Here is a 25,304-nt window from a genome sequence, read left to right as displayed (position 1 = left end):
GCCTGGCCATGGGGCAAGCCTGGCCCCACGGCATCAACATCAGGAGAGGGAAGCATGAGACTGACAACATGTTTCCGCAGCAACTGGAAATTTTGTTATAAAAAAACCTGTGATGGCCAGGATCATTCCAGCTGCTTCAGCTCTGCCTCTGGCTAGGGACCGCACTTTTTTCCCTGTCATTGCCGTTTTCAGAAAACATTGAGGAATACATCATCAAAAGCCCAGAAACAGAAGCTATGACTAATGGTCTTTGAGCTTCCTCCAAGTTTAACAGCAGAGCAATAAACAATTGCAAGAATAGAAATGAGACCAGGCAGCAAATGGGCAGTTGCTGGGAGCACCAAGCTGCTTCTCCGTCACCTGGACAATCTAGTATTTGGGCAGTCAGGCCCATGCTTTTATTTTTCACATAGTCCTTTTTACTAGCATCAAAAGCAGTAGCCATTAAGTGCCCGGGGGGAGCAGAAGTGTCAGGGGCACCAGAAGGGTCCCGTGTGCCCTCGCCACGATGCTAGCAAAGATGCCCATGGGAGCTGTGCTCTGCTGCTCCTCTCCTGGTCTCCAGCAATGCCTCAGGACCATGGAGGACACACTTCCACAGTGCCGGGTCCATGCCTTGACCTGCCCTGACAGTGGGGCCAAAGCCCTGGGGTAGACCACAAGCACCCCTGAGGTCAGGCAAGAAGATACAGAAAGAGGAACTGTCATCTTATTCCCATAGCACAGGCAGAAGCGCGGCTGTGGTTAAACGCCAGCTCTGAGGTATTGCTCATTTGCATCATTCACTTACCTCAGCCGCTTTGATGTTGCACATGAGGTTATGGTGCCCGTGAGGTTATGGTGCCCGGAGCTGCCATTTACCCCAGGAGGACAGGTATGCCCATGCTACTCTCTGGTGAACATGACCACCACCATCCAGGCAGCCTGCTTGGCTGCAGGCTTGTCCCTGCTCCCTCCCTGTCCCCACTGTGGCCAGCTGAGCCAGCAGCAATGTAGTACCCAGGGGACCTGGCCCCACTTGCTCATCACCGCCTTCCCAGGAGCCAGAAAAGGCTTGTGGGGCTCCTTAGGCCGGGAGGGTGCCTGTGCCCCTTTAGGCACTGGGGATGGTGCTCCTTCCTTGGCCTTCGTGTCACTTCTGCAAGACGCAGCATGTCCCTGTGGTGCTACATGGTCGGTGCCTCCCCCGCCCCCCCCACCTCCCATCCCCTCCCTCCCCGGTGGCAAACTTGCAAAAGGTGCCTCTGGGAGCTCACCCAGCGCGACCGTGAAGTGGGCTGCTCAGACCTGGCAGCACACGAGGTGAAGGAACAGCCACCAGCCAAGGGCTGCTTGGGTGACCACAGCACATGAGGGCAAGGCAAGCCCAACGGCGGGGGGATGCTACCAGTGATGCCAATATCTCCCTGGGGTGAGACAGACACAGCTGACCTCAGTGGGCCCCGGACAGCCCTCAGACTGGGGACTTGTCCCTCGGGGTCACTGCAGATGCCATTAGGTGCAAGCCAGCCCCAAGCTGCAACTACATCCACCACTCGCACACCAACGCCTCAGGAGCTGGAAAGTGACTGGGGTGAGCTGTACCACCGACCACGCAGCAGGGAACAGCCAGGCTGAGCTGACAGCCTGTAAAAACGCAGAGAGGCAGCTCCGGCATGAGTGTGGCGGCCATTCGTTACCAGGAGCTGGCAACCAGCAGCAGTTGGGCTGTGCTCAGGTGTTTTTTTTGTGTGTATGTGCGTGCTACTGGGTGTTTGTCTTTGCCTCTTTTGGTTTTTTTCCACCCGTGGGCGTCCTGAAGACTCAAATAATGCAAATCACCCCCGGCACTGTCCATGTGGGGCGAGGGGAGCTGGAGCCCACAAAACCACAGGGAGCATGTGAAGCCAGACAGTGCATCTGCCCCACCAAGCACCATCACGTCCCTCTGGCAGAGGCCTGGCCTCATCTGAAAAAAAAACCCCACTAAATCAAGCCCTGCATGTTGTGGTTTACTGGGAAGCACCAGGAGAACTGTTCCAGGGGAGTGGGTAGGTGAAGCCTTGACAGTAGTGATGGGCTTCCTGGCCATCCCCACACCCTTTGTGGGGGGGCTCACAGTGCTGGGAAAGCACAGGAGCTGCTGCATAACCACACGCTGCTGAGCAAAGGCTGCCCCCAAAGCCTCCTGGGCTTTGGAGACCAGGTTCTGCCATTCCTTCACGTCTGCTTCCCAAATTGGCTTTTTCAACCAAAAGAAAAAAAAAAAAAAGGAGAGAAAATATTCCCAACCTCCTGTTCTCTTCCCTTCTGCCCCGGCTCTTGAGCTCCCCGTGTTTTTTTTCCCTTGGGAACATGGATGCTGAAGACTACAGGGTTGCACCAGCTGTTTTGGAAACAGGATGCCTGTGCTCGGGTACGGCGTGAGCTGTGCTTGACTGCGTCAGCATCGCTGGCTTTCACAGCCGGCAGGAGTGAAACTGAGAAAGCTGAAGTGGAGGGATAACGCAGCCCGCGTATGAACAGCCCAGGATGTACGGGCTCAGCCGCACATGGGGGCGTGGGGACAAGCGGCGGCACCCCCTCACCATTCAAATGTGGGTCAGGGAAGGGAGCCGTGCCTCGGCAAGGCAAACCATGGAGCGGGGGGAACACACAGGCTGTCCCACACGGGGCTTCATACCCCGGTTGTGATGGCGAGAGCCCACAGCCACCGGCAGATGTGAGGCAGGGGTAGCTGGCAAGTGGCAGCCAGCCGGCACAGGCACAGCAGGAGTGTGGGGAGCATGGCCGCGCACAGCCAGCCCACGCTGTGGTGTGCCACAGGCGGCCCTGCTGCCCCAGGGGCAAGGACACAGCTCTTTGGTTTGCTGCTAACATAATTTATGACTCACTGCATCGAGGAGTGTAACAGTGTCCGGGGCAGGAGGATAAATACTTGATTTTTTTTTTTTTGTCCCAAGGGCTTTTTTCACCCCTTTTTTCAGCACTGCCAATATCAAGAGTTTTCTGAACTGCAGCTGCTGACCCCCAGGATGGCGGCCAGGCCTGCATGCGGTACCTGTGGCAGCTCCAGAAGGGATGCCAAGCCACGGTCTGCTCCATGGCCCTGGCTGAGGGACACACACACACCTTGTCTCCATCCTCTCCTGATGGACAGTCCTGGCAGAACAAAGGCCACTACGCTGTGTGGCGTCTGCTGCCTACGGTGAAGGGCCAGCCTTTACTCTCCCCCATCGCTTGCTTGCAGGCTCCAGGGAAAGCTGGGGAGTCCAGCTGAGACGTTTTGCAGGGCAGGAGGGATTCATACAGATGAACCTCCAACACGGGAGAAAGGAGAAAAGCTGCTAACGCCAGGTTAGCCATTGGCCCCCTGCAAAACAGCAGGGCTACAACCTCCACCGAGTGCTGCCAGGAAAGCCGACAGACAGCCATGCTCTTCCTCCGTCTTTTCCTACCTTTAAGAAGCACAGTAGAGAGTGGATGAGGCCAGAGGAGAAGTTGGTGGATAAGCATTATTCTGAAGCCATTTATTATGGAGTTCTTTATTAAGTCTATTTATTATAGAGTTAAAAAAAGAGATTTGATACCTCACAACAATCTTCTGGCTGGGGGCAGGGGCAACAGTAAAGCAGGGTGAGCTGCTTTGTGATTTCTTTCTGGTAGGAAAATAGCTTTTTAGTGAGAAATGAAAGTTTCAGAGGAAAAACGTCTGAAATATTTGTTCTTCCCTAGAGCAAAACAGAGTATCTGCTACCATCAGCATTTCATATAGTCTAATAACAAAATATTAATATCTGAAAAATCAAGGCTACAATTCACAGAAAGGCTTTGTAGCAACCTCCTACAGCACACAGACTCAGCCAGACCTCACGTGGAGCATCTGCTTCTGAGCTATAAATAAAACCCTCCGGGACCGTTCCCTACAAGTGTCTTTACTGTTGCAGTCCAGCCCCTCACTGAAACGGAAAGAGCTAAAAGAGGCATTTCGGTAGTTACCTGCGGCAGGATGACAACTTTGAGAACTGCCGGCCAACCACCAGAGATACAAGAGCAAGCTGGCCAGCTGGGCATGCGATGGCGGAGTAAGGAAGGGAAAGAGGACCAGGCCTTTGCCCGCATGCACTGCTGCCAGGACTTGGACAGGAGCACTGCCTCCCCACTCCAAAAAAGCTCTAAAAACCTTCAAAGGGTTTAAAGGAGCTGATGGGCTGCTCCATGCCAAGAGCGGGAGCCCTTCCTGTGAGATAAAAGCAACCCCAGCTCCTTCTCTTTCTTCTTATCGAAGTGGAGTTTCAGAAGTGGCTGTCGTTGCACAGAAGCAGCTATCTGATTGTGGGAGCTTTTAAATTTAACAAAGACATAACAAAACCCACCAACGGGAAACTGGTTTCAGAAATTCAAATGGAAACAATACCTTTTAATGATAACCAACAACACACCCCCAGAGAGGCAGTCACTAAGCTGATGCCTGCCATCCTTCTGAGGGAGATCTCGTCAGAGATGATTCCTCTGGGGCTTACCTGGGCACCATATCCAGATGGAGCAGAAGAAGCTGCTCCAACCCAAACCATTCTACGATCCAGTCCTGCTCCTGGGCACAGTTCCCCAGCAGCTGGCACCACGGGGCGAGGGTACGGGACAGACGTGTGGCAAAGGGTCTGCTCACAGGCTGGGCCAGAGGAATGGCTCTGCTAGACACCCCTGAGCTGGTGAGGGGGCCACAAACACTCGCTGCAGTGGCAGTTGCCAGTTCTTTTCCACAAATGCAGGGACATCAAGGCTCTGAGCAGAGCCCCAGAAGCACCATGTACCGCTCCAATGCAGGAACTTTTTGTCCTCACTTAAATGGCCCACAGGCAGAACAAGAGCCTCCACTACTCCACCAGAGAGAGCATCCTCAGACTGAGGAGAGGCTGCAGTCATAAACCCCTGCCTTGGCCAGATGTTATCTGGAGACACAAACTCATTTCCTGGCAAGAAATGAATCAAAAGTGCTACAAAAAACTTCACTTGGATGCCCTTCGTGGCGATAAATTATTCTTGCACAAGTTTTCTGTCCAGTTAGATATATATCTCAATGCTGTGATCTAGAAAAAAAAAAGAAACTAATAGTTTAATCAGGCCCTTGGACCGTAATCGAACGCAAGGCTGGAGGAAGATTACAGTGGCAGCTCAGTGGTGGCCAGCAGCCTGTGCTTGACCCAGCAGAAATCTGCACCATGTTTCTGTCGTTACTACACAAGCCCACCCAGAGCTGTGGCTGCACGGGAAAGCCCAGGACACTTAATAGGACTCCTCAGAGGATGCAAAGCCTTGGAGGGAGCTGAAGCGCCCTGGTCTCAGCATGAACTACGTTCTCTGTACGCTTGAGGAAGGTGGACACCAGTGTTTGCGCCCTGATTTCACACACTGCTGCTGGGCAAAGAAGTCCAAGGGGTGCCAAGCCCATGGTGGTCCCTTCAGCCCGGTGCCTAGAGCACACAGAGTTGCCTCAAGGTTTGGTGAGTACTGACCCTGGGGACACCGAGGGTGCACTTGCCTCACGTTGCCTGTCTTTTGAACTCTTCCCCTCTTCCTGCCAACCAGACCACACCAGTAACCATACTGGTGAAGAAAGGCAAGGCCATAAGAAAACTTTTTGGCTCTGAGAAATTATTTCCTTCTAGGAGCCTGCTGAAGGCTGCCTGAAGGCTCTAGCAGCACAAGCTGGGCCTCTCACTAGGAGGAGAGCTTGCTGGCATCATGCTACTGCTACAGCACCACTGCAACCCCTTCTGCACATCATCTCAGGCCAGCAAGACACATCCATCATCACCTACGAGCTCCTGGTAGGGACCAGCTGCCACCACCCCTCTCTGCAGCTGCCTTCTCAGAACTGGGGAGGCAGCCCCTCTTCTGCGGAGACTTTCTTCTTTGATGCCATCGGACTGCAGCAATAGGTCACACACTTCCTTCCACCCCAGGAGCACCACAGGAGGTCTCCTTTCTTGGTATTATTTTCACTTGGCTGGACAGCAGAGGATTTCTGCAACCCCAGTTTGGGGCTCTTGGGCGTTCACAGTTAAGGACACAAATACAGCACATGTGCTTTCTTCTTAAATGCAAGCAGTTTTATTTCCTCATTTTCCCTCTTTGCCAGAATTTTTCTAGAGGTCGAGTAGGAGGAAGGCAGTAGTACAAAGTCACTCTTTTAAATTTTTCTCTATTGAGAAATGAGAATCTGCATTTTTAGGCGCTGCTGGCACAGAGTTTCTGGCCCTCAAACAGAGGGGCCACTCTTTGCATCAAGCCAAATCCCACCTTTCTGCAACAGGGGCATTTTTATGCTGGGAAGGAATAACTGGGGCAACAACCAGAGAAGTCCATCTCAGCTGCAGAAGACAGAGTGGGAGGGCTGGGAGGGGATATATGGGCAGTTAAGACAAGAGAAAGACAGAGCTATGCTCCAGGTTTCTGTTGTGAACCAGCAATGAGAATCATCTTTCCCAGTCACCAGACTTGGGAGCAAAAGTTTGGTTATTTGGATGCGTTGAGGAAATCTCTAGGATCCTCCTTGGCACCCAGCTGGAAAAGCTTGGTCAGACGTAAGGCAGGCCCAGCAGCCAGAACTGTCAGAAAAATAAAAATAAGAGACTTTTTTTTATTTCTGCATCCCACACTCCCAGGGGCATTGACCACATCCCGAGGTCAGATGGCCATCTTTGCCCAAACTCAGGCCACGAAGCGAGCCCAGTTCTCTCAAGCACTTTTCCCCCCCCTCTTCATGTAGTAGCTAATGGTTTTCCACTGCAAAACTAGAAGTGGAAACTAGAAACACTTTAAGGTCCCTTCCGACTTTTACCATTCTATGATTCTAAAAGTGGCAACTTTCAGTATGTTGCACAGTTCCTACTGGATTAAGAACGGAGGATGCAGTTCTCACTATTCAGGACGTGACAGATGCCATCTCATCCCTTCCCTTCTGCCTTTCCATACAATGCACTGGGATAAATACAACAAGTTCTAGGCCGAAGCTGCAGCAAAAGGCACAGGACTCTGGAAAAATCCCTCAGTGGTGAAGACCACTAAACAGTTGCCTAAGATAACTCTGAAAGCTTCCATTGTTAAGTTTTTCAGCTAACATCTGTCAGGAACAGTTTTGGGCAAGCTCAAGCTTGCCATAGACCTGGCAGGTTCTTGGTGGCTCTTGGGGCAGAAGGTAGACCCTGCCAAACTAATTTCAGTGCTACTTTGAGCGGCTGCTTTGAAATTCAGCAATCTTACTAATTTTAGAGGGTTGATTACTATAGCAAAGACAAATGTGTATCATATCACAGGGAAAACCACTAGCCTAGCAGCAATACATATCAGTGCCATCACCCTGCTCTCAGGGCAGGTCTTCAAGAGCAGCTGTCTGTGATTCAGAGTCCAGCTGGCCGCCGGTTACTAGCAGCACCCAACACCAGGGCTGCTTACGCTTTAATATCTTTGCTGCTGATCTGGATGTTAAGTTGGAGCATATGAGCAGCAAGTCTGCAGATGACACCAAATCTGGAGGAGTGGTTCACACACTGAAAGGGGGAGCTGCTCTTTAGAGGGACCTAGACAGGTTGGAGAAATAGGCTGAGAGGAACCTCAAGAAGTTCAATGGCAAATGCACAGCCCTGCCACTGGGCTGGAGTAACGCCCTGCAAGGAACAGGCTGGAGACAACAGGCAAGAAAGCAGCTTTGCAGGAGAGGACCTGGAAGTGTAGGTGGACAAGCAACCCGGGAGTCAGCAGTGCACCCATGCTGCAAAGGCCAACTGCTAAAGGGACCGCAGTCGGCAGGGTGCGGGGAGGGATCCTGCATCTTGGGAGACCATCTGGAGAGATGGGTCCAGTTTGGGCTCCCCAGCACGAGGACAGTCACATACCAGAGCAAGTTCAGTGGAGACTATCAAGCTGGTTTGGGCTGGAACACACGATGCATAAGGAGAAGCTGACAGAACTGGGTTTGTTCAGCCTGGAGAAAAGGCAAAAGGGAGATCTTGCTATTATCTGCTGCTCCCCAATGGGGAGCCACAAGGAGACACACAGGAAAAGCTGAAAGGCAACAGGCACAACGTAAGAAATTCTCATGAGATGCATGGACAACCTTCATCCTCAGCATGGCCACCATTTCCCCGGTCCCATCTCTGGAGATGGACAACCTGCTCAAACTTTGAACTCAGCCCTTCTCTCAAGCAGGAGGATGGACAAAGCATCCTTCAGACATCCCTTCCAGCTGAATTACCCCAGAAGTCTATGAAGCACCACTTCTCACAAGCCCTCACACTTTGTGGGAAAGTGCATTGAGAACATGTGCCTTTCAGTTTTCCGATCTGTGAACTGGGGCTGACGGGATTTCCTTATTCGAGCCTTTGTTGTCTAGCAGGCGTCCCAGCTAACCCACTCTTTTCAGTGTGGAATAGATGACTCAGCTCTTCAGAATATGAGGCTTTGTCTGCAGAGCCTTCCCCCAGCCCATGCAAACAGAAGAAAGAGGCACTTCTCGTGCCATACTTTGTATTTTGTTTCAGAACTCACTTGTGATGCCGTTGGAGGCTGCGTGCTTTCTTCAGATCTGAAATCCTCAGAGCTGCCCCAAAGTTTCTAGCAAACAAACTTAACGCTTTCATTTTACACCAGAAGCATAACAATTATCTGGGAAATCCCCCTCCCACACCCTGGACTCCATACTCTGGGTGACTTGATCTCACCACATACAGTTACTCAGGTTCGATGTTGCTTTTAAAATCTGTCATGTAAAAGCCACTGGGGTCAACTTTTAAGCTAAGTCTCCCTCTGAACAGCGATGTATGCTTACATACAGGAAAAAATGGCAGTTGGGCAAAAGGGGCCAAAATAAATCTTCCACCACCTCTCTCCCACTCCCCTCTTAACCACAGACTGCCATACCTTAAGAGACACAACCTACAAAGTACAACCGCTCTTATCCTGCCAGGCCCGGCTGTAGTTCTCTCCTGTTGCCTTTTCCAGCTTCTTCATAATCCTGAAATGGTCTTCTCATGATGAGAGCCACTGGTATCCGCAAGGGCACTGCCAAACTCCACAGCACATCCCACAAAGGGATGCAGGAAAGCTGGGAACAGTGACAGGGCACAGCCCCTTGCTACAACTCTGGCCCAACATGAAGAGTGATGGGCGTCAAGAAAGGAAGTTATTAAAAAATAAAGATAACTGGGAGGAACCATCAGGGAACTGCACCCTGAGGGCACAGTAGAGAAGGAATGCGCACAGGAAAGATGACAGCTCTCCTATCTAAAAGCTTCCCAAACAGACAAGTGGAATGGAGGGAAAACACAAGCTTACACTTTCACATTGCCCCAGCAGAAGCTGTTTCAGTTCCACTATCTGGAGGCACAATAAGCCAAGTCATCCTTCAGCAGGTGCCTGCACGGGTGGGGTTAAACACAGGTAATGTAGTAATTAAGACACTGTAATAGAATTCTTGTGTTATAATAAGCATGTTCCCTTCACCATCTGAGAAGCAGACCGCTGGCTCAGGAATAGAGCGGAGCACCTGAAACTCAGCAGGCGGAATTTCCCCTTTCACACAGTGATCCGCTTTGCTCTCCATGTGGAGAGCAGTGGCTGCATATTTTTACGGTGAATACAAGGCTGTGTATTTTTATGATGAAGTCACACGAGACAATAGTTCATGCTGCAAATCCAAGGAGTCTGCAAGACTAAAAGACAGTGAAGTGGTATACATATTTGGGAGTTGCTGGCTCGGCTCAGGAATGGTCAAACCCTGCTGGGATGACTTAATAATTTGCTGTACTGACAGGCACAGAGATCCAACAATTCCTAGGACATCTGATCACAACTACAAGAGGGGGGCGAGTCAAGGACTAGGCTGATAGAAAAATGTTACTTACAACCCTGATTTTATTGTGTATTTTGGTAACTAGCAAAAGAGAGTCCTACAACAGTGCACACCTTCCTGTTTTGTGATGCAGTTTAAAAAAAAAAAAACACAAAACAAATCAGTTCAAAAGGCAGGCTAGAATGGACCTTTCCCTTTTTGCCTGGCTTTCTCAGAGTTTCTAATTAGTAGTTCCCCTGGTAGAAGAGGACTGATGTCAGCTTACAGAATTGCACATCTTCACAGAAGCCCACCCTGTTTCCAGTCAAATGAATGGAAAAGGATCCCACCAACTGCAACAGAAGTTGGACAGACCCCTGGAGACTGAGCTCAGAAGGGAAACTACCTGAGAGGGGAGGGCAAGGAGGCAGATTCCCCACGCTCGCAAAAGAAAACACAAATCCACCTTATTTAAAACCAATTCTTTCCACCCTCACATTTATTCTTCCTAATAAAAACAGTCCTTGCGAACAAATCTCTTGTTTCTCCTTTCCAATTCAGTGGGATTGCTGCAAGTACTCCATGGCACATGACTCTCGGGAAGCAGAGAAAGTGTACCGCAAATCAGTCATATTTCCATAGGAAAATTTGACTCATAACTTATGTCATCCTTGAAATGCTGACACAGGTTTGTAAGACGTGTTTGAATATCAAGTCCAAGGAACAGCACTGTAGCCGTCTGAGGCCTGACACGGCTGCCTAGCTCTAGCAGAGTAGAAGGCCCTCCTTTGCCACCAGGCGCTGGCGATGGATTTTATCCTGCTGTAGCTCCTCGTGGTTTGGATGCCAGAGTTTCATGACAATTCTCTCAATGTTTAGAGCATAGACAGTGTGCGCAGGAATAACTTCTTTGTGCACCTGGAGATACACATTAGGAAACAAGTTTCATGCTTTCATATGCATTTCCTCATATTGTCCACAGAAAAGCCACCCACTACCTACAGGATGAGCAGAGAGCCAGCCCCGCCGAGCAGAAGGCAGGCTGTCACACACAAGCAGAGCTGCAACTTGCCAGCACTGCCACATCAGCCAGCACAGAACAATGCCATTTATTTTTTTTTTTTTTTTAAAGAGAGCAGCATGGTAAGGAAATCATAATTTTGCTCTTACAACAACAAACAACAGTTTGTCATCAAAAATCTTACAAACAACAATTCTATCTGACCAAATACACAAGACAAGTGCTTGACTACAGCTCTTACACCGAACAGTCTGCCTCCACAGCCCTGAGTTCGCAATAGCAGAGATGGAAGGGAAATTTCTTGCAGCTAACTTTAGTCATTCAAAGTAGTCTGAATGTCCCCAGAGCTGCCAGAGAGGGAGGGAAGCACAAGCGCACAGCTCCACAGGAAGATTCAACAGGGTGATCACAGCTAACCCATGGCAGCAGCCTCCATGCCAGGACTAAGTATTCCTTTTAAGTGCCCAGGTGGAACACAAAGAGCCAGGGACCTGCCAGGCAAGTCATTTTGCTGCATCGCTGTCAAAAATCTCAGTCCCGATACAGTCACTGCAGTCTTGCTACAGAGGAAGAGTTCACCCTGCTTACATAGCTATCAGAAGAGACACGGATTTCCTCATCAACTCTCTGACCAAAGGGAGCAGAAGAGGCATTAAGCCATGAGCTGACTGTATGTTAGCAGTTACCTAAGAGTTGGAACAAATCAAAAGCCAAAGAACTATAAATTGGAGAGGGAAAGGAAACAGACTGTAGGAGGAGAAATTAAGTCTCCTTCCACACATGTAAGCCAAATCCAAGACAGGTGGCTGGTACTCAGGACAGTGCTGCCTGTGACATGACAATGTACCGTGAACAGCTTACCTGTAATGCCTCAAAAAGGTCATACATGTTCACCGGCGGGAGGGATGCTGGTAAGGTGTCTCCAGAGCACGCGAGGAGTAGAGCTGCCTGCTGCTCAGCATCATCGGGCGGGGGCTGGGGAGCTAGACTCTGACCCGCAGAAGGCGTCGCAGAGCTTGGAGGGCTGTAGACAGAGCAGGGAGTAAAACCTTCCAGTTGAGAAAATTGCACCACCTTTGGAAGTCACACAGGAGGGCTTGGCCGCAGGGTTTGCTTTTCTGTATCAGTTGACTTAACACTTACGTAGGTAAAATTATTTCAGCTGTAATTAAAATCTCTTTAGAATTCCAATTTAACAAAAACAGCGCAAACCAATCCTCAGCATGCCTCAAACCTGCTTTGTAACTGATCTCGATTGGGCAATTTTTTTTATTTACAGCCAATAGCTTCTACCCAGCACAAAGATTAAGGCACCCACAACATTAAATTGAAAGATGTTAGCTGTTAGGCAGAGTTGTTTGGAGGGAATTGCATTTCTAGCATTTGCAGTGCTATAATCAAATCTTAAAACACCCACAACCTCCTGTCAACTTCTAGAAGCTCTCATAGACAAACAACTGCCTTCTCATACACACATGCTGCCAGATGCACAGCACAAGCTGTTTGACATTGAGAATTCGAAAAACAAGATGACCTTGAAGCTCTGCCAACTGAAAAGGCCTGCCAAGAAACCACAGACACATTTGGATGCAAGAAGTGACAGGATGGCAGCGTCCCACAGGTCTTCACTGACATTTCATTCCAGTGGCACAACAGAGGTTCCCCCAGGAAGGCAGGGCTCTTCTGCCCAGGGGCAGTTTCCCCAGGAGCAGCAAAATTCCTGTATCACTCACTACACCTTCCAAAAAGCAATAATTACTAAGAATATTCAGAGGGCCAAGGGTGACTTTCATAAATTGAGCACAGGCAAGGAAGAGAGATTAACGCTGTCCTGAACTCTACTGCTGAGAAATCCCCATATTCTCCCTCCCTGTTTAGCTGCACAGTCCTCTGTACTGATACCTCCCTTAGCGTGGGAAAGCTAAACACCGTTATTAACGGGTTCCACCAAGTAAAAAGAGAATCCGCGCCACATGGCGACTCTGGGACTGCATTTGAATTGAAATTAGAAGTGCGCTGAGAGCTCCTTACCACTCAATTAGATTGTTATAAGCAACAACACTGTTCTTCAGGTATGGCTGAGGGTTAACATTGCTTCCGAAGGCATACTTGAAATGGCCGTCTCTCAGGCGATAGGCTTTCCGCCTGGATATCACAGATGTCAGAATATCCTTAAGGTGGTTCTGCAATGAAAAACAGTCTTATTCCACATGCCAATTTATTCGCCCTACCAAGCCACAGCTAGAAGTGCTTCACCAATTGGCAAGACAAAAGTAGCGCTGCTATGAGCACAAGGACCTAAAGGTTGTAAGGAACCAAGATCTGGACAAGTTACAGTATGTTTTCACCGATACAGAGAACGTGGCACTGTGTGAGAGTACCGTATGCATTAGCCTGTGAACTCTAATATGTGACGTGCTGCTTCAAATGTCAAAGAGGTTTCTTAAATGCTAGGAAATTCCCAGCCCCTGATCCCTTTGATAAAGAGTTAAGAGACTTCATAATTAGCACTAGATGTTACACTTGTACTGAAATACTGGCCATAAAACTACAGTGAAAAGCCACTCGATCTTTTTCAGACCATCCAGTTGCCTGGAAAGTGCTGGAGAAAAAACTGTCTGAAAAAAGCAGCAGCCAACTGCTTCTTAATTTGCCCTCACTCCCTGTCGGGGAATTCACGCTGGCCTCCACGTTCTGACTCCAGAAAACCACCCACACATCAGCACTCCAAGTAATGGCTATATCATTCCTGGGATGTGTCAGGTAATCCACCAGCGATGGCCAAAACCACCAACAGCAGGCCCTTCACCTGCAGGCACTACCTGATTCCATCACTTCACTTCCATGCCAGATAGTTGTGCCTCTAACGGATTCTTTTTTATAGAACTTTTAACTGGAGCTCCTGTTCTGTCTCTGCTTTTAAGTGACAGGAACAGCATTCTCCAAAACAGCTACTTAAGCCTGTCTGGAGTTCTTCATATGCAAGTGCTTCAAAATTAACACTTGCAGGCAGAAATCCAAGACTCTACATCGATGATGCCACAAATCTGGAAGCCCTCTGATTCTCATCTTATTCCTCCCAAGGCAAACGGGCAATTAGAGAAGCAGGCTTCCTCTCCCTGCTAAGGGGAGATACTGCACGCGGAGCCTTTTGTTGCTGTTATAACGAGAACACCACTGCTGCCCAGCCCGGTCTCACCTCCACAGCATAAACAACAGCTGTCACTGCCTCCTCTGTGACATTGTCTAGCCCATGCTCATACGCAGTTACAATCATCCTTCCTTCTAACTGGCCACGTGTAGGAAGCATCATGGTATGAGAACACAGCTTCAAATCGTCATCCTCCTGAGGATCCTTTGCCACAAACTGCTGGGCTCCAGACAACGGATTCTGAGGCTGGAACCGGTGCTGTTATGAAAACAACATGAGAGCATAAGATGATAAATATTTGGTCAGATCCTTTGGTTCACCTAGCCAAACACCCCTTCTCCAACCAGAACGCAAACACCTACAAAAAGGTATCACAGTGGGGCAAGCAGACTGATATTCCTCCCCAACCCACAACAATTTGGGACTGAAGAAATTTCTCAGCCAGTGTTAGTGTCCTTTTATTAAACAGCCCATCAACTCCTCCCGCAGCACCCTGAACCACCTAAATTTTGGGTATCCACAACATCCTGCAGCAAGAAATCCTACAATGGAACAACACACCACATGAAGAGTCACCTCTGGTTTGCTCCGTGCTTCCCACCTGCTGGATTAATTCGATTCTCCTTTAAGTCTCAAATGTGGTCAGTCATTGTCCCTTTTATCTCTGTTCATGCTACCCAGGCCAGCGATGATTTTATGGACTTTCACATTTCTCAGCCACCTCCTTCTACGCTGAAGAGTTCTTGTCCATTTAGTAATTTCTTGTACAGAAGGGTGTATTTTTATTACTTAACTGTACAGTTTCCATCAAGATTAAACACCATGATCCTAAGCTTATGTGATTCTTACATTTCTTGAAAGTTTTAGGTGCAACAGCTTAGCCAAATCCCAGTTCTGAATTTCATGCTCCAGTCTCGCCATGCACTTTCAATACTCTAAGCAGAGCTGTGTTACTGAGCACCCACTGATTCTGAGATGGATTACGCCTATTTTTCAAAACTGACTCAATTATTTAGAAGAAAAACATCACAGAACAGGAATTTATACCTGAAGGTGGCAACCCTCATTTCCGAGGCCACACATACTCCAGCACAATTTCCTTGAAGTGCTGGTGTCTAAAGCTCTGAGTGCTTGTGGTGGCTCCCAGGAAGTCTCAATCCCCCAGTGAAGGGGGGGAAAAAAGCAGACGGAAATGATAGATCCTTGTGCCCAGACATGCACTTGGCCCAGCCTCAGCCCACAAGGGAACAACATGGCCATAGCTCATCAAGCACTCCCACAACTCCTGTCCCTCAGCTCTCCAAGCTGCAAATCTGGTGACTCTGGAACAAAGAGTGCCACAAGGCTCTTGCTGCATCAAGACAAACGCATACTTTAAATATTAACAATGAACATGCAACAAAATGGATTTCTCATGTCTTAGTTTCTGGAGAGGAAGGGGGGGCTGCTTTATTCAAAGGACAGTATGGCATTTAACTCAGAGTGAAAAACCAATCCACCCACTAACTATGTGAAAGCAGGTTTCCCTCCCCATAATTCTGAAGACTTATGCTTTCATTACAGGAAAACTGCATGCCAGGAAAAAAAAAAAAAAAGACCTTTGAAATGTAAGCGACTCAAAAGGAATGTGTATTGGGAGAGGGGAAACCAACTGGAAGGCACCTGTGGTCATTCACAGCTGTTATATGACCAATGAGGGAAACATCTGGATATATCAAGGCACTTCAAGTTCACGCTACTCAGGAATTCCACTGGTAATAGACAAGCCCATTAATCATGACATACACTTCATACAGTACTTACTACAAAGCATTCCAGGAACATGTGAATAAACACACACTAGAAATGTAATATAACATAGGGGTATCCGACTATACCAAATTCCAAGACTTCTGCTATGTCACAACTTGCTTCTCAAACTCTCCTCTACTCACCACTGAAAAGTTACGGTGAAGTTTTAAAACAAAAAAGATAACACAGACCACCATCAGAATTCAGGCCACAGCTGTGAATGCTGCAAAATATTTCAGCAGTTTGCAAATACAACGAGCCTTCAGCTGGACTCGCACTCCTTTGAAACACCAGTCTCTGCAGCAGATGGTGCCTAATTACAATCCCCAGAAGCACGGTACGCACTTTGGCTGAGCCAAGCTAACTTCTCACAGTGTAAGAGCGGGAGGCTTCACACGCCCACCTTTCTCCCCCATCCCCAGCCACACGGCTGCCCCTTCCGCCTTTGCATTGGCTTCAGCATTCATCCGACGGCAAGGAGTGCTGATCCAGCTGAATAAACCAGCAAGAATAACTTAGGGTTTGGGATGTTTTTTGCTTGGTTTGTTTTCTACTTTGTCACAGAACTGAGCTGGACCACGATGTGCTGAGACATCCGATAAATCTGGCTCAGTAAGAGACAGCCACTCTCCCTTTCAACAAACTGTTAATTCAGTTTGAACCATCTTATCAAACTCCACCCATGGAAGACAGTGCCCCATCCTAATCCTCTTTCACACCAGACCCCCACCCCACCACTGGTCTGGCAGCACAGAAACGTCTGTAAAACAGACATGTGACAGCACCAGATGGACATACAGAGCCTTCACTGAAAAATCAACCCCATCTCATGCATTTCTCTGCCACATACCACGAGACAGCACCTTCGCAAAGCATTTTTAATTCTGAAACAACTTGACCCTCTAAAAAACATTCCACCCGAGGAACATCTTACTACTAGTACTTTGGATTGTAGAGTTCTGCAGAACAGACCATACAATCATGGAATTCTACCCGAATAAATAGAAATTTTTGCTTCAAGAATTCAGCAGATGTGGATTCCTGGAACACAACTTTGACATTTAGGTGTACTTCCATGGATTCTCTGGTGTCTAACAAACCCAGGTCACACCGTAGCCTTTCTCCCAAGAGGCTTCCACGAGAGAGGCAGCAGCTACTAACCCCCAGCTTCTGCCCCAAACCAGAACTCAAAACAAAAATAACATACATCACTGCATGTGATGGATTCCATCATCCCTGGCAGTAATAAAAACTGCATGCTGTGCCAGAGCTCTTCAGCCCCAACACAATGTCAGAGAGCCACCACTATATGACTGTGGACACTTACATCAAACTTTTGACGAACTGATGAAATCTTTTTCTTTCCTTTGGGTTTTCCAGGCTTAGTTGCAGAGCCACCTGGCCATGGCAGAGATCCAGCACCCTCTACAAATTGAAGAGAAAGAAAAAAAAACAACCCACACTCAATAGATGTTGCTGATTTAGGGCCAAGATGAAACTGTCCACACAGGAAAACCCCTAATAATTAGCCCTCAGCTAAGCCTTTACCCAAAACCAACAGCCATGGCCCAGAAGAAGGGCTTCTCAGGGAAAATGTTGTGGTAGCCCTTCCCTTCCTTTGTCAGCCCCCTGCCAGCTTGACTAACTCATGACCCATTACTTAAGTAGAAATTTCTGTCCACACATCACACAAAAACCCATGGCAGAAGGGCAGAGATGAGCACAGAATCCAAGGAAAGCTGTAAGGAAGAAACAACCATTTGTTCCATCAGGAAGATGACAGGAGCTTGCCTGGAGGGGAATTCTCCTCCCACCAACTCCTGGATCAGGTCAGATGTTAATCAGCAGAACTGAGCAATCTGACCCTTTACAGTTCCCCATCAGCTTTAGCAAGCTTTGTCTCGGAACCCTGTTAAACATCACAGCTGATTGTTCTTGTTACGCTGATAAGAAAGGAGAGGTGGGGGAAGAACTGCAAAGGCCACTGGGCCCAGGAGCAGCACAACACCAACGTGCGCAGTGAGCTTGTGACTGACCAGAACTGGCAAGCAGATGGAAGAGAGATTACTGTGTAGTACCAATACATACATACATTTGGCCACATCACCTTGAGGAGACTGTTCAAAAGTCCACTCTATGCTGTTTGACAGCTACACCTACAGTAGGCCAAACCAGGTGCTGACAATCATACCACTTTGGCAAGGAGAGCCTGGCAGATTTCCTGCTGACTGGTTCATGGGATCCACGCACAATTCCTTCAGGTACATCGGGCTTAAGACATGGTTGCACTAGATGCCTACGCACTTGCTGACAGTCAACAAGCAGTGCAACCCAAAGACTGGACAGCCCTCTTGTGGCTACAGAGGCAGCCTCTGCTTTGTGTCACTGGTACCCTCCTCCCTTGGTTTCGCACAGCAAGCGAGCAGCCTTTTTCCTTTGGAGCAGAGCATGCCCTGTGCCAGGGTCCCTGCCTGCCTCCAGGGAGCTTGGACAACTCCGTTCTGGAGGTACTTCAGTCACCTCCGGCTGGAGCTGTGCTACCAGGCGGTGCTGACAGCACAGCAACATCTCCGATGTTCCCCAGGCACACCTGAACCAGAATTGGCCATTTCCTCTAGACTCAGGCAAGAAGTGACAGCAGCCACCCCACAAGTCACCATCCACAACTCGGCCGGCCTCAGGCCCATTCGCCGAGTACTGACAACCAACCACTTCTGGTTCTCTCCTGTTACCGCAGGCTGCCACGGCTCAACACCAGCCTCACATCAAGCAGCACACTTACCTCTAGCTCTCACAACTATGTTTAATTTGCTGTAATTCAGGAATTCATAAGTACAGTTTACTACAGCCTTGCTTATAGGGAAGGCAGCTGGCTGGAAGTCCTTGGATACATGGAGCTTCCCAGACTCATGGCTGAAGCATGAGCACAGTGTCCTCTACCATGAAAAAAACCTAAAACATGACTTTAAGGATCAGGCTAAACCAGGGGATTCACGTGAAGTTTATGAATGGTCAGCTGCTAAGAAGGGGTTAGAAACCACCTACACACACACAAAGAGATGACACTGTCACTATAAAGTTTATTAAAAAGTTTAGCTACATTGTATTAGTGAGGTGAAAAACAACAGTCTACAACAAACCCTCTTGCCAAAATCCACTGGTCAATTATAGGAAATTAAAAGATAATAAACAAACCTTCTCCAAGAATCATAAAGCTGGTGTCATTAGTCACCACTACAACATTGCAGCAGAGGACTAACAAAGGGGTGTGTGGAAAGCACCATGGACAATCATCTCAAGGACCACTCTTGCCCTTCACTGAGATATCTCAGTACTTACACCTTAGGATCTATCAATATAACGCTATTTCTCTCTCAGAATTTTGCTCTTTACAGACAAGTCCTTTCCTCCTCTTCCTCCTCCTCCCCTCCATAACAGGTCAGATCCCTTCTAGGCAGGGGGGATTAGGTGTGTTAAGGACAGACGCAGAAATTACCTGGCCCATTTTAAAGCTCTCAATAAAAGCACATCTCTCTAGCTTGTAACATCACCCCAGCCTAGGCCCTTCCTCCTTGTCAGAAGTCTCACACAGCGCCTTCACAGCCTCACTTACCAAAGTATTCTCAGTTAACGCATCCTTAGTTAGATGGAGAAAGTGGAACAGATTAGAAAAAGCAAACAACACCCTTTTATCTGACAATGTATTACAGATGAACAGGTTATAGCAGAGTCCGAATTGTCAAAATGTCTTCTTTTAAAAAATAATGTAGTAACTTCTAAACTAAATGGCAACTAAATTTTTAGGCTTTGACAGTAGACCTGGAAAGATGCAGCTTAATCGACTCTCAGCCTGCACACTTAACAAAAACTTAGCCAGACCTATCTTAGAACAAGGGAAAGGCGAGATACTATCTCCTGTTCCCCATTATAATGAGCCCAGAGCAGATATTTTTTTTGGCTCCTTTTCCAGGTTTTCATATTACCAAGCCTGACTTGCACTAGATGAAGAAAGCAAAATTTCCCTTCAGTATTCTAAGAAAACCAGTACTTGTCTTCCTGGCCACAAATGACAAGGCTAGGGTGGCTCAGGCATGAAACTTCAGAGATGTTAGCAGTTCTTATTTAATCTTGCTAGCAAGCGAATCAGATGCTAACAAGCCACAGCAATGGCTGCTGATATACCTTCAAAAGATAAGCAACAGATAAGAACGCTTTTCTAAGAGCTGCCTCACATCTACAGCGATGGCACCAGCCAGTCCGGAGTGCGTCAGGTTTTCCTGACGTGCTGCACCAGCACCGTACAGGAGGAAAGGACGAAGATACCAACAGAGAAAGTCACGACACAGAAAAGTAGCCAGGCACAGGAAACACGCATTTGCCCACTCTCATTTATTTGATCTTCAGTACTATTATTTTTTTTTTCATCTTCCTGCAGGGACAAGGGGTTAGTCAAATATATTCTGAAGACCCTCCTCGGTCAACAACTCACACTCCCGTTTTCTTCCTTTTTCTCCTTTCCCAGCTCTCTGGAAAGAAGAGGAACACGAGCAACCTGAGCCCATCTCACAGTTGGCAGCCCTTTGAGCAAAGCCTATGGGCAACCCCGATAAAATAAAATGCTCCTGCTATCCCAGCAAGAGTTCTAATTCACTGAACCATTTCTTAGTTGGCTCCAGATCACTCGTAAATAAATTAAATCCTTACACCACTAACTCAAACACTCGCAGTTGTCTCAATTTTATTAACATTTAGCTAAGGAAGGGAGGGTAAGAGTTCAAGTGAGGTATGTATTAACTCAAGAAACCTTGCTAGCTTGATTGCTTGCAATTGTCCAACAAGTAAGATAAGCAATAAGCAACTCCACGCAAGGTTAAGGAAGGTTTTAAACTGGAGTTCCTCCTGATGGAATTTTTTTGGGAAAAAAAACACCCAGACATAAAAATTCAGAAAAGCACTTCTGAAAATACTGGTAAAAAGACAATACTGAAGAAAACAATTTTCTTGTGATGGGAAGTGCACCACACCACTCGGGCGGGTATAGCCAACCTAAAACTAACATTAAGTCACTCTTTAGTATTTTGGATAGGACGTTTTGGGGAAGTTCCTCTCTCTGGGCACTTTCACAGCTTCCCAGCTACATTACAGCTGGGTGCCACTCCAGCATTTATTGGTGTATTCACAAACACGGCTGCCAGAGGGAACACCACCGCCCATTTTTAAAAAGGGCGGAGAAGTCCAATTTAGCATTGCCCAGGATCCTGCAGTGCCATCAGTGGGAGCTCAGCAGGAATTTAAGCAACTGGTCATTCCTCACATTGGAATAGACTTGAGCCTTCCTCCCTCTCCACCGAGTCCTAAATATCCCGTGCCACACAGGGTGTTGAACTGGGATTTGAAGTTTGTGTGACCAACGGCCTAAGTAGATGAGAGGGGGGAAGTGGAAAGTGTTCTCACATTCACCTAGTGTTCCCTTATAAGCCCAGGGGGAACCACTTCTACTGAGGCAGCAAAGTTTGGATCAGATGGGTTTGTTCACATGGTTCAACATGTGTTACAAGCACTCCTTAAAGATACCTTCCCCAAGGTTTCCTATTCCAAATGCCGCAATATCAAGTACGCTTTTAATGCTGATCACACCATTATTTTTTTTAAGTACAAACTGGCACTTTAAAGATGGTTCTTTCCACCTTGTCTCTCTCACACGGGGGTGGAAAGTGCATGCATCAGTAACCCTCGTGATGGCGTGCCAAGTGCATCAAGCACACTTCTTTAAAGTTACTTGTTTCCATCAAACATGAAGTCAACACCCTGTACCCAGAACAGTGGTGGAGACAAAAGCCTGTTAGCTTTCCATTCTTACATGAGGAAAAAAAAAGAGAAAAAAGACAACAACAAAAAAAAAAAACTAGTAGGCGTCTGACTGGCATCTAGGGGGAGAAAAAGAAATCTGGACATAACATCTAGTGTTCCACTCATACTGCACTTTCCTGGGTTTGCATGTACAATCCACTACAACACACACAGCAGACTGGCAAGTAAAATACCAGTCAGGGGCCCATAAACAGGTATCTCAGTACAGATTAGCTCCAAAATCCTTGAGAGACTCTGCATTGATCTGAGGAGAACAAAACAGAAACTCTAGAAAGGACTAGCAGCACATACTGTTAACTGCAGAGGACTAAACTATGTCTTTAAGAACACACACGCGATTAAACTGATTTTTTTCAAGCTGGCTTATGCAGATCTGTGGACAGAGACAACAAAAGCCTGCCTGAAAGCACTGGAGGTGATCCAGTTGGTCAGCTGAAGCACTACAAAGAAGGGTTCTTCAAGAGCTCTTAAAGACAGTAAGCTCCGATGGGACAAGAGGAAAAGCCCTTGGCAAGGACTTGAAATTAAAAAGGTCAGGCAGGAAATAACGAGCATATGGAAGACACCTGTGGAGCACCACACTGCTCTATGCTGGGGCACATACTTTTAACACATTCCTAGACAGCCCTGAAAAAAGGGGGTACTGGGGAGCTGGTAGAGTTTGCTGACAGATCTGAGCTTTTCAAGGCAGGGAAGATGAAAACTGACCAGACGGCTGCAGAAGAGCTACACAAGGCTAAGCGACTGGGTAAAGTGACAAATGAAATTCAATACAGTTAAGCACAGAGCGGTGCACACAGGAATGAACAACCCCAATTTTAGCCACACAACAACAGGCTCTACCCTGACTACAGCCACTCAGGAGCAAGACCTCTGGGCTACCACCTCTGCTTCAACACTCACATCAGCCCAGGGCTGAGCTCAGAGAACACAGGCACTCTCTCCCTCCCCCTCCTAATTTAGACTCAGCTGCTTCAGGCAATACTCACAGGGGAATCACTGTTCTTGTGCTTTCTTTTTGTAGTCCAGCCCTAAGTCAGTCAAAAAGGAAGGAGCAGCAAGATTTAGACATAAATATTTTGAATTACAAGACAGCTAAGGTGCACTAGTCTGGAACTCAAAAGTGTTTGTGAAAAGAGCAAACAAAGCAAGTTTGGAGGTGGGGGAGGTTAGTATTTAATTAGCACAGCTGGTATAGTTAATGACCAGCTATGACACAAAGAGCTGTGGGCAATCCATAAATTTTGCATTTTTTCCTTCCTTCAAGTACTCTAGTAACAGGTATTCTCTTATCTCAAAAAGCACATCCTCAGCTGTCAGCCCATCAGAGCTATAACAATTTTCTTTCCCTTATTACACAGCATTTTCATATCTGGAACTGTAGCTCAATTGTCCTTCCTATCAGATCTCTGGATTTAGAGCTCTTTTGAAGACCAAGCAAAGCCTATTTTGCAATCCTGACTGCAGCCTAAATGCTTACAAAATTAAAAAGTGAACTACCTGCAGAAGGTTGGGTTAATTGCCCATAGCTCAATCAAGACACACTGTAAGCATTTTTCTATCAGATACATATTTGCTTTCAAGATCAGTCTAGAAAATTCAACTTCCCAAGATAATATCCCCAGCAGAGGTAAGAGCAGAGAGCATCACCAAGTCAAGGAGAGAGAGGAATCGGTAAGCAAAGCAGATCAAAGGCAAAGCAGCACCTCTCTTTACACTTCAGCTCACAGCACACACCCTTTCCAGAAATAAAACCAGCTTATCGCACACACAGCTTATCTTTTGCCTGTGTGGCACAAATAACATGAATATTGAAGCTCAGAAAATTGGAGTCCTTTGCACAAAACCCACCAAATACCCACGTGGCAAAGCTTCATTACCCAATTGTTTTTAATGAGGCTTCTCAGGACTTACCTGGTGCAGAAACCAAGATCTGGCATCGGGTAAGAATAGCCAGGAGGAAATCGTTGTGAGAGTGGACTGCGTAAAGACAGACAGTTCATTAGCAACACTTCAGTGCCCAGAGACACCCCCCCCCCCCAAAGCAATCTTTAAGTAGCTTGTTATGCCTTTCTAATCTCATGTTTTCCACACATACTTAGCCCCATAGGCACAACTGAAGGGTTTTTTTTGAGAGTTTTCTTCTACTGGACCCAGAATCTGCTACTTCCATACTAACAGAAAGGATACTACACATGCCACGGAAACAAGTTAGGTCATTCTCAGTGTGCCACACACATGAATCCAGCCCTACAGCCCTCAACGTGAAATATCTGCTGTATTCGGCCAGCAAGAGGAGAATCAGCTGTCCCTCCTGTCACACAGGCTTCTAGTAGCAGGGCTTTTGGCTTTGCTAGAAAAGGACCTGTAAGAACCAGACCCAGGAAGGTGAAGTTCAGTCAAATAGTTTCCAGATAAAATGCAGCTCTCTTACAGAAGGGTTACTGAAATGCAGAGCAAGTAATCACAAATTAGAAAGAGCAAAGACAAACTTCACAAGCAGGGTCAGAGGGTTGCAGGAACCTCTTTGGCCTTTGAACCCAAGTACTGAGAAATTCCCTGCCCCCCCCCACAGTGATCATGAAGGTGGAAGTCAAGAAACCCCGCAACACTTTCAGCAATGCCCACCAATATTTGCAGACCCACACTGAGGTGAGCACAAAGGAGTCTCACCCTTCAACACTCCAAGCTGTCACCCACAAAGGCCAGGAAAGAAATCTGCCTGCTGCATAAGCTGCGGTGAATTCAGGCGTTCCCTCCCCTACTTCAGCCACAAGTACAGTTTAGCCCCAGCTAAACAGAGAGTGTGCGGTATGGAAAGGACGGGGTCTCTACGCTGACATAAGAAAACATCTCCTTGGTTGCTGAGACAGCATATTTTACCTGCTTACCATATTTACACAAGGCCAAATTGCCTGGCAGCACATGGGCCACAACGGGACTTCCCCCTGCAAGCCAGGGCACCTCCCACCTTTGTAACTAAACTGCTACTAGAGCCCTAGACGTTCTTATTTCCCTCACAGCAATTTCCCTGTTCAGGAAAAACCATGCAGCAGATCCCTGCAGGCCTGGCATGGACCAGGCAGCAGCAGAGCCAGCAGGAAAACAAACACAAGATGGCTTTTTACCATTGTCTTGCGTGAGAAGCCTGCGTGCTTCCAGGTCAAACTCCTCCTTGCTTATCTTTTGCTTGAACCAGAGCTTCAAGTTGGCCCAGTACCTAGGGAAGAGCGGGGAAGGTGCAGACACCAAACAAAAAGCGTTGCTCCAAAATCCACTGCTTTCCCCCACAACAGCGCAAAGCGGCCCGGGACCAGGTCAGCGCTGAGGCTTCCGCAGGGACACGGGCCCGGTTAGCGCCGCCCTCTCAGGTGGGACGCCCTCTTAGGCCAGGCCAGGCCCGGCCCGGCCCGGCACGACACCCAGCCCCAGCCCACGGCACTCACTGCTTCACGTTCTCGCCCAGCGCCTCGCTCAGGCTCTTCTTGGCCGCCTCCAACTCGCTCACATACGTCGCCATCCTCGCCACCACCGGAGAGAAGCGGCGGGGGGCGAAGCAACGGATCAACGCCCCACTTCCCTCTCCCGCGCCGCAAAGCGCCACAAAGCGCGACGGCAGCCGTAAAGCGCGGCGGCCCGCCCGTCACGTGACACTCCGC

The 25,304-nt window shown here is 48.0% G+C and overlaps 1 protein-coding gene across 1 annotated transcript; it reads right to left on the bottom strand.

Moving 5' to 3' along the window:
* Nucleotides 1–4,472: 4,472 nt before the first annotated feature.
* TADA1 (transcriptional adaptor 1) lies at nucleotides 4,473–25,302 on the bottom strand. The gene is made up of 8 exons (XM_063343773.1): nucleotides 25,092–25,302; nucleotides 24,774–24,865; nucleotides 23,560–23,625; nucleotides 17,102–17,199; nucleotides 14,032–14,241; nucleotides 12,864–13,015; nucleotides 11,694–11,856; nucleotides 4,473–10,729 (listed from the first exon to the last, which is right to left on the bottom strand). The coding sequence occupies exons 1-8, from the start codon at nucleotides 25,163–25,165 to the stop codon at nucleotides 10,577–10,579; spliced, it is 1,008 nt and encodes a 335-aa protein (XP_063199843.1). The 5' UTR covers nucleotides 25,166–25,302; the 3' UTR covers nucleotides 4,473–10,576.
* Between the last annotated feature and the right edge of the window lie 2 nt (nucleotides 25,303–25,304).

The sequence above is a fragment of the Chroicocephalus ridibundus genome, chromosome 8 (assembly GCF_963924245.1).
Source record: "Chroicocephalus ridibundus chromosome 8, bChrRid1.1, whole genome shotgun sequence".
Taxonomy (NCBI): domain Eukaryota; kingdom Metazoa; phylum Chordata; class Aves; order Charadriiformes; family Laridae; genus Chroicocephalus; species Chroicocephalus ridibundus.
The sequence above is the reverse complement of the archived record's forward strand: the minus strand, read 5'-3'. Positions and strand labels throughout refer to the sequence as shown.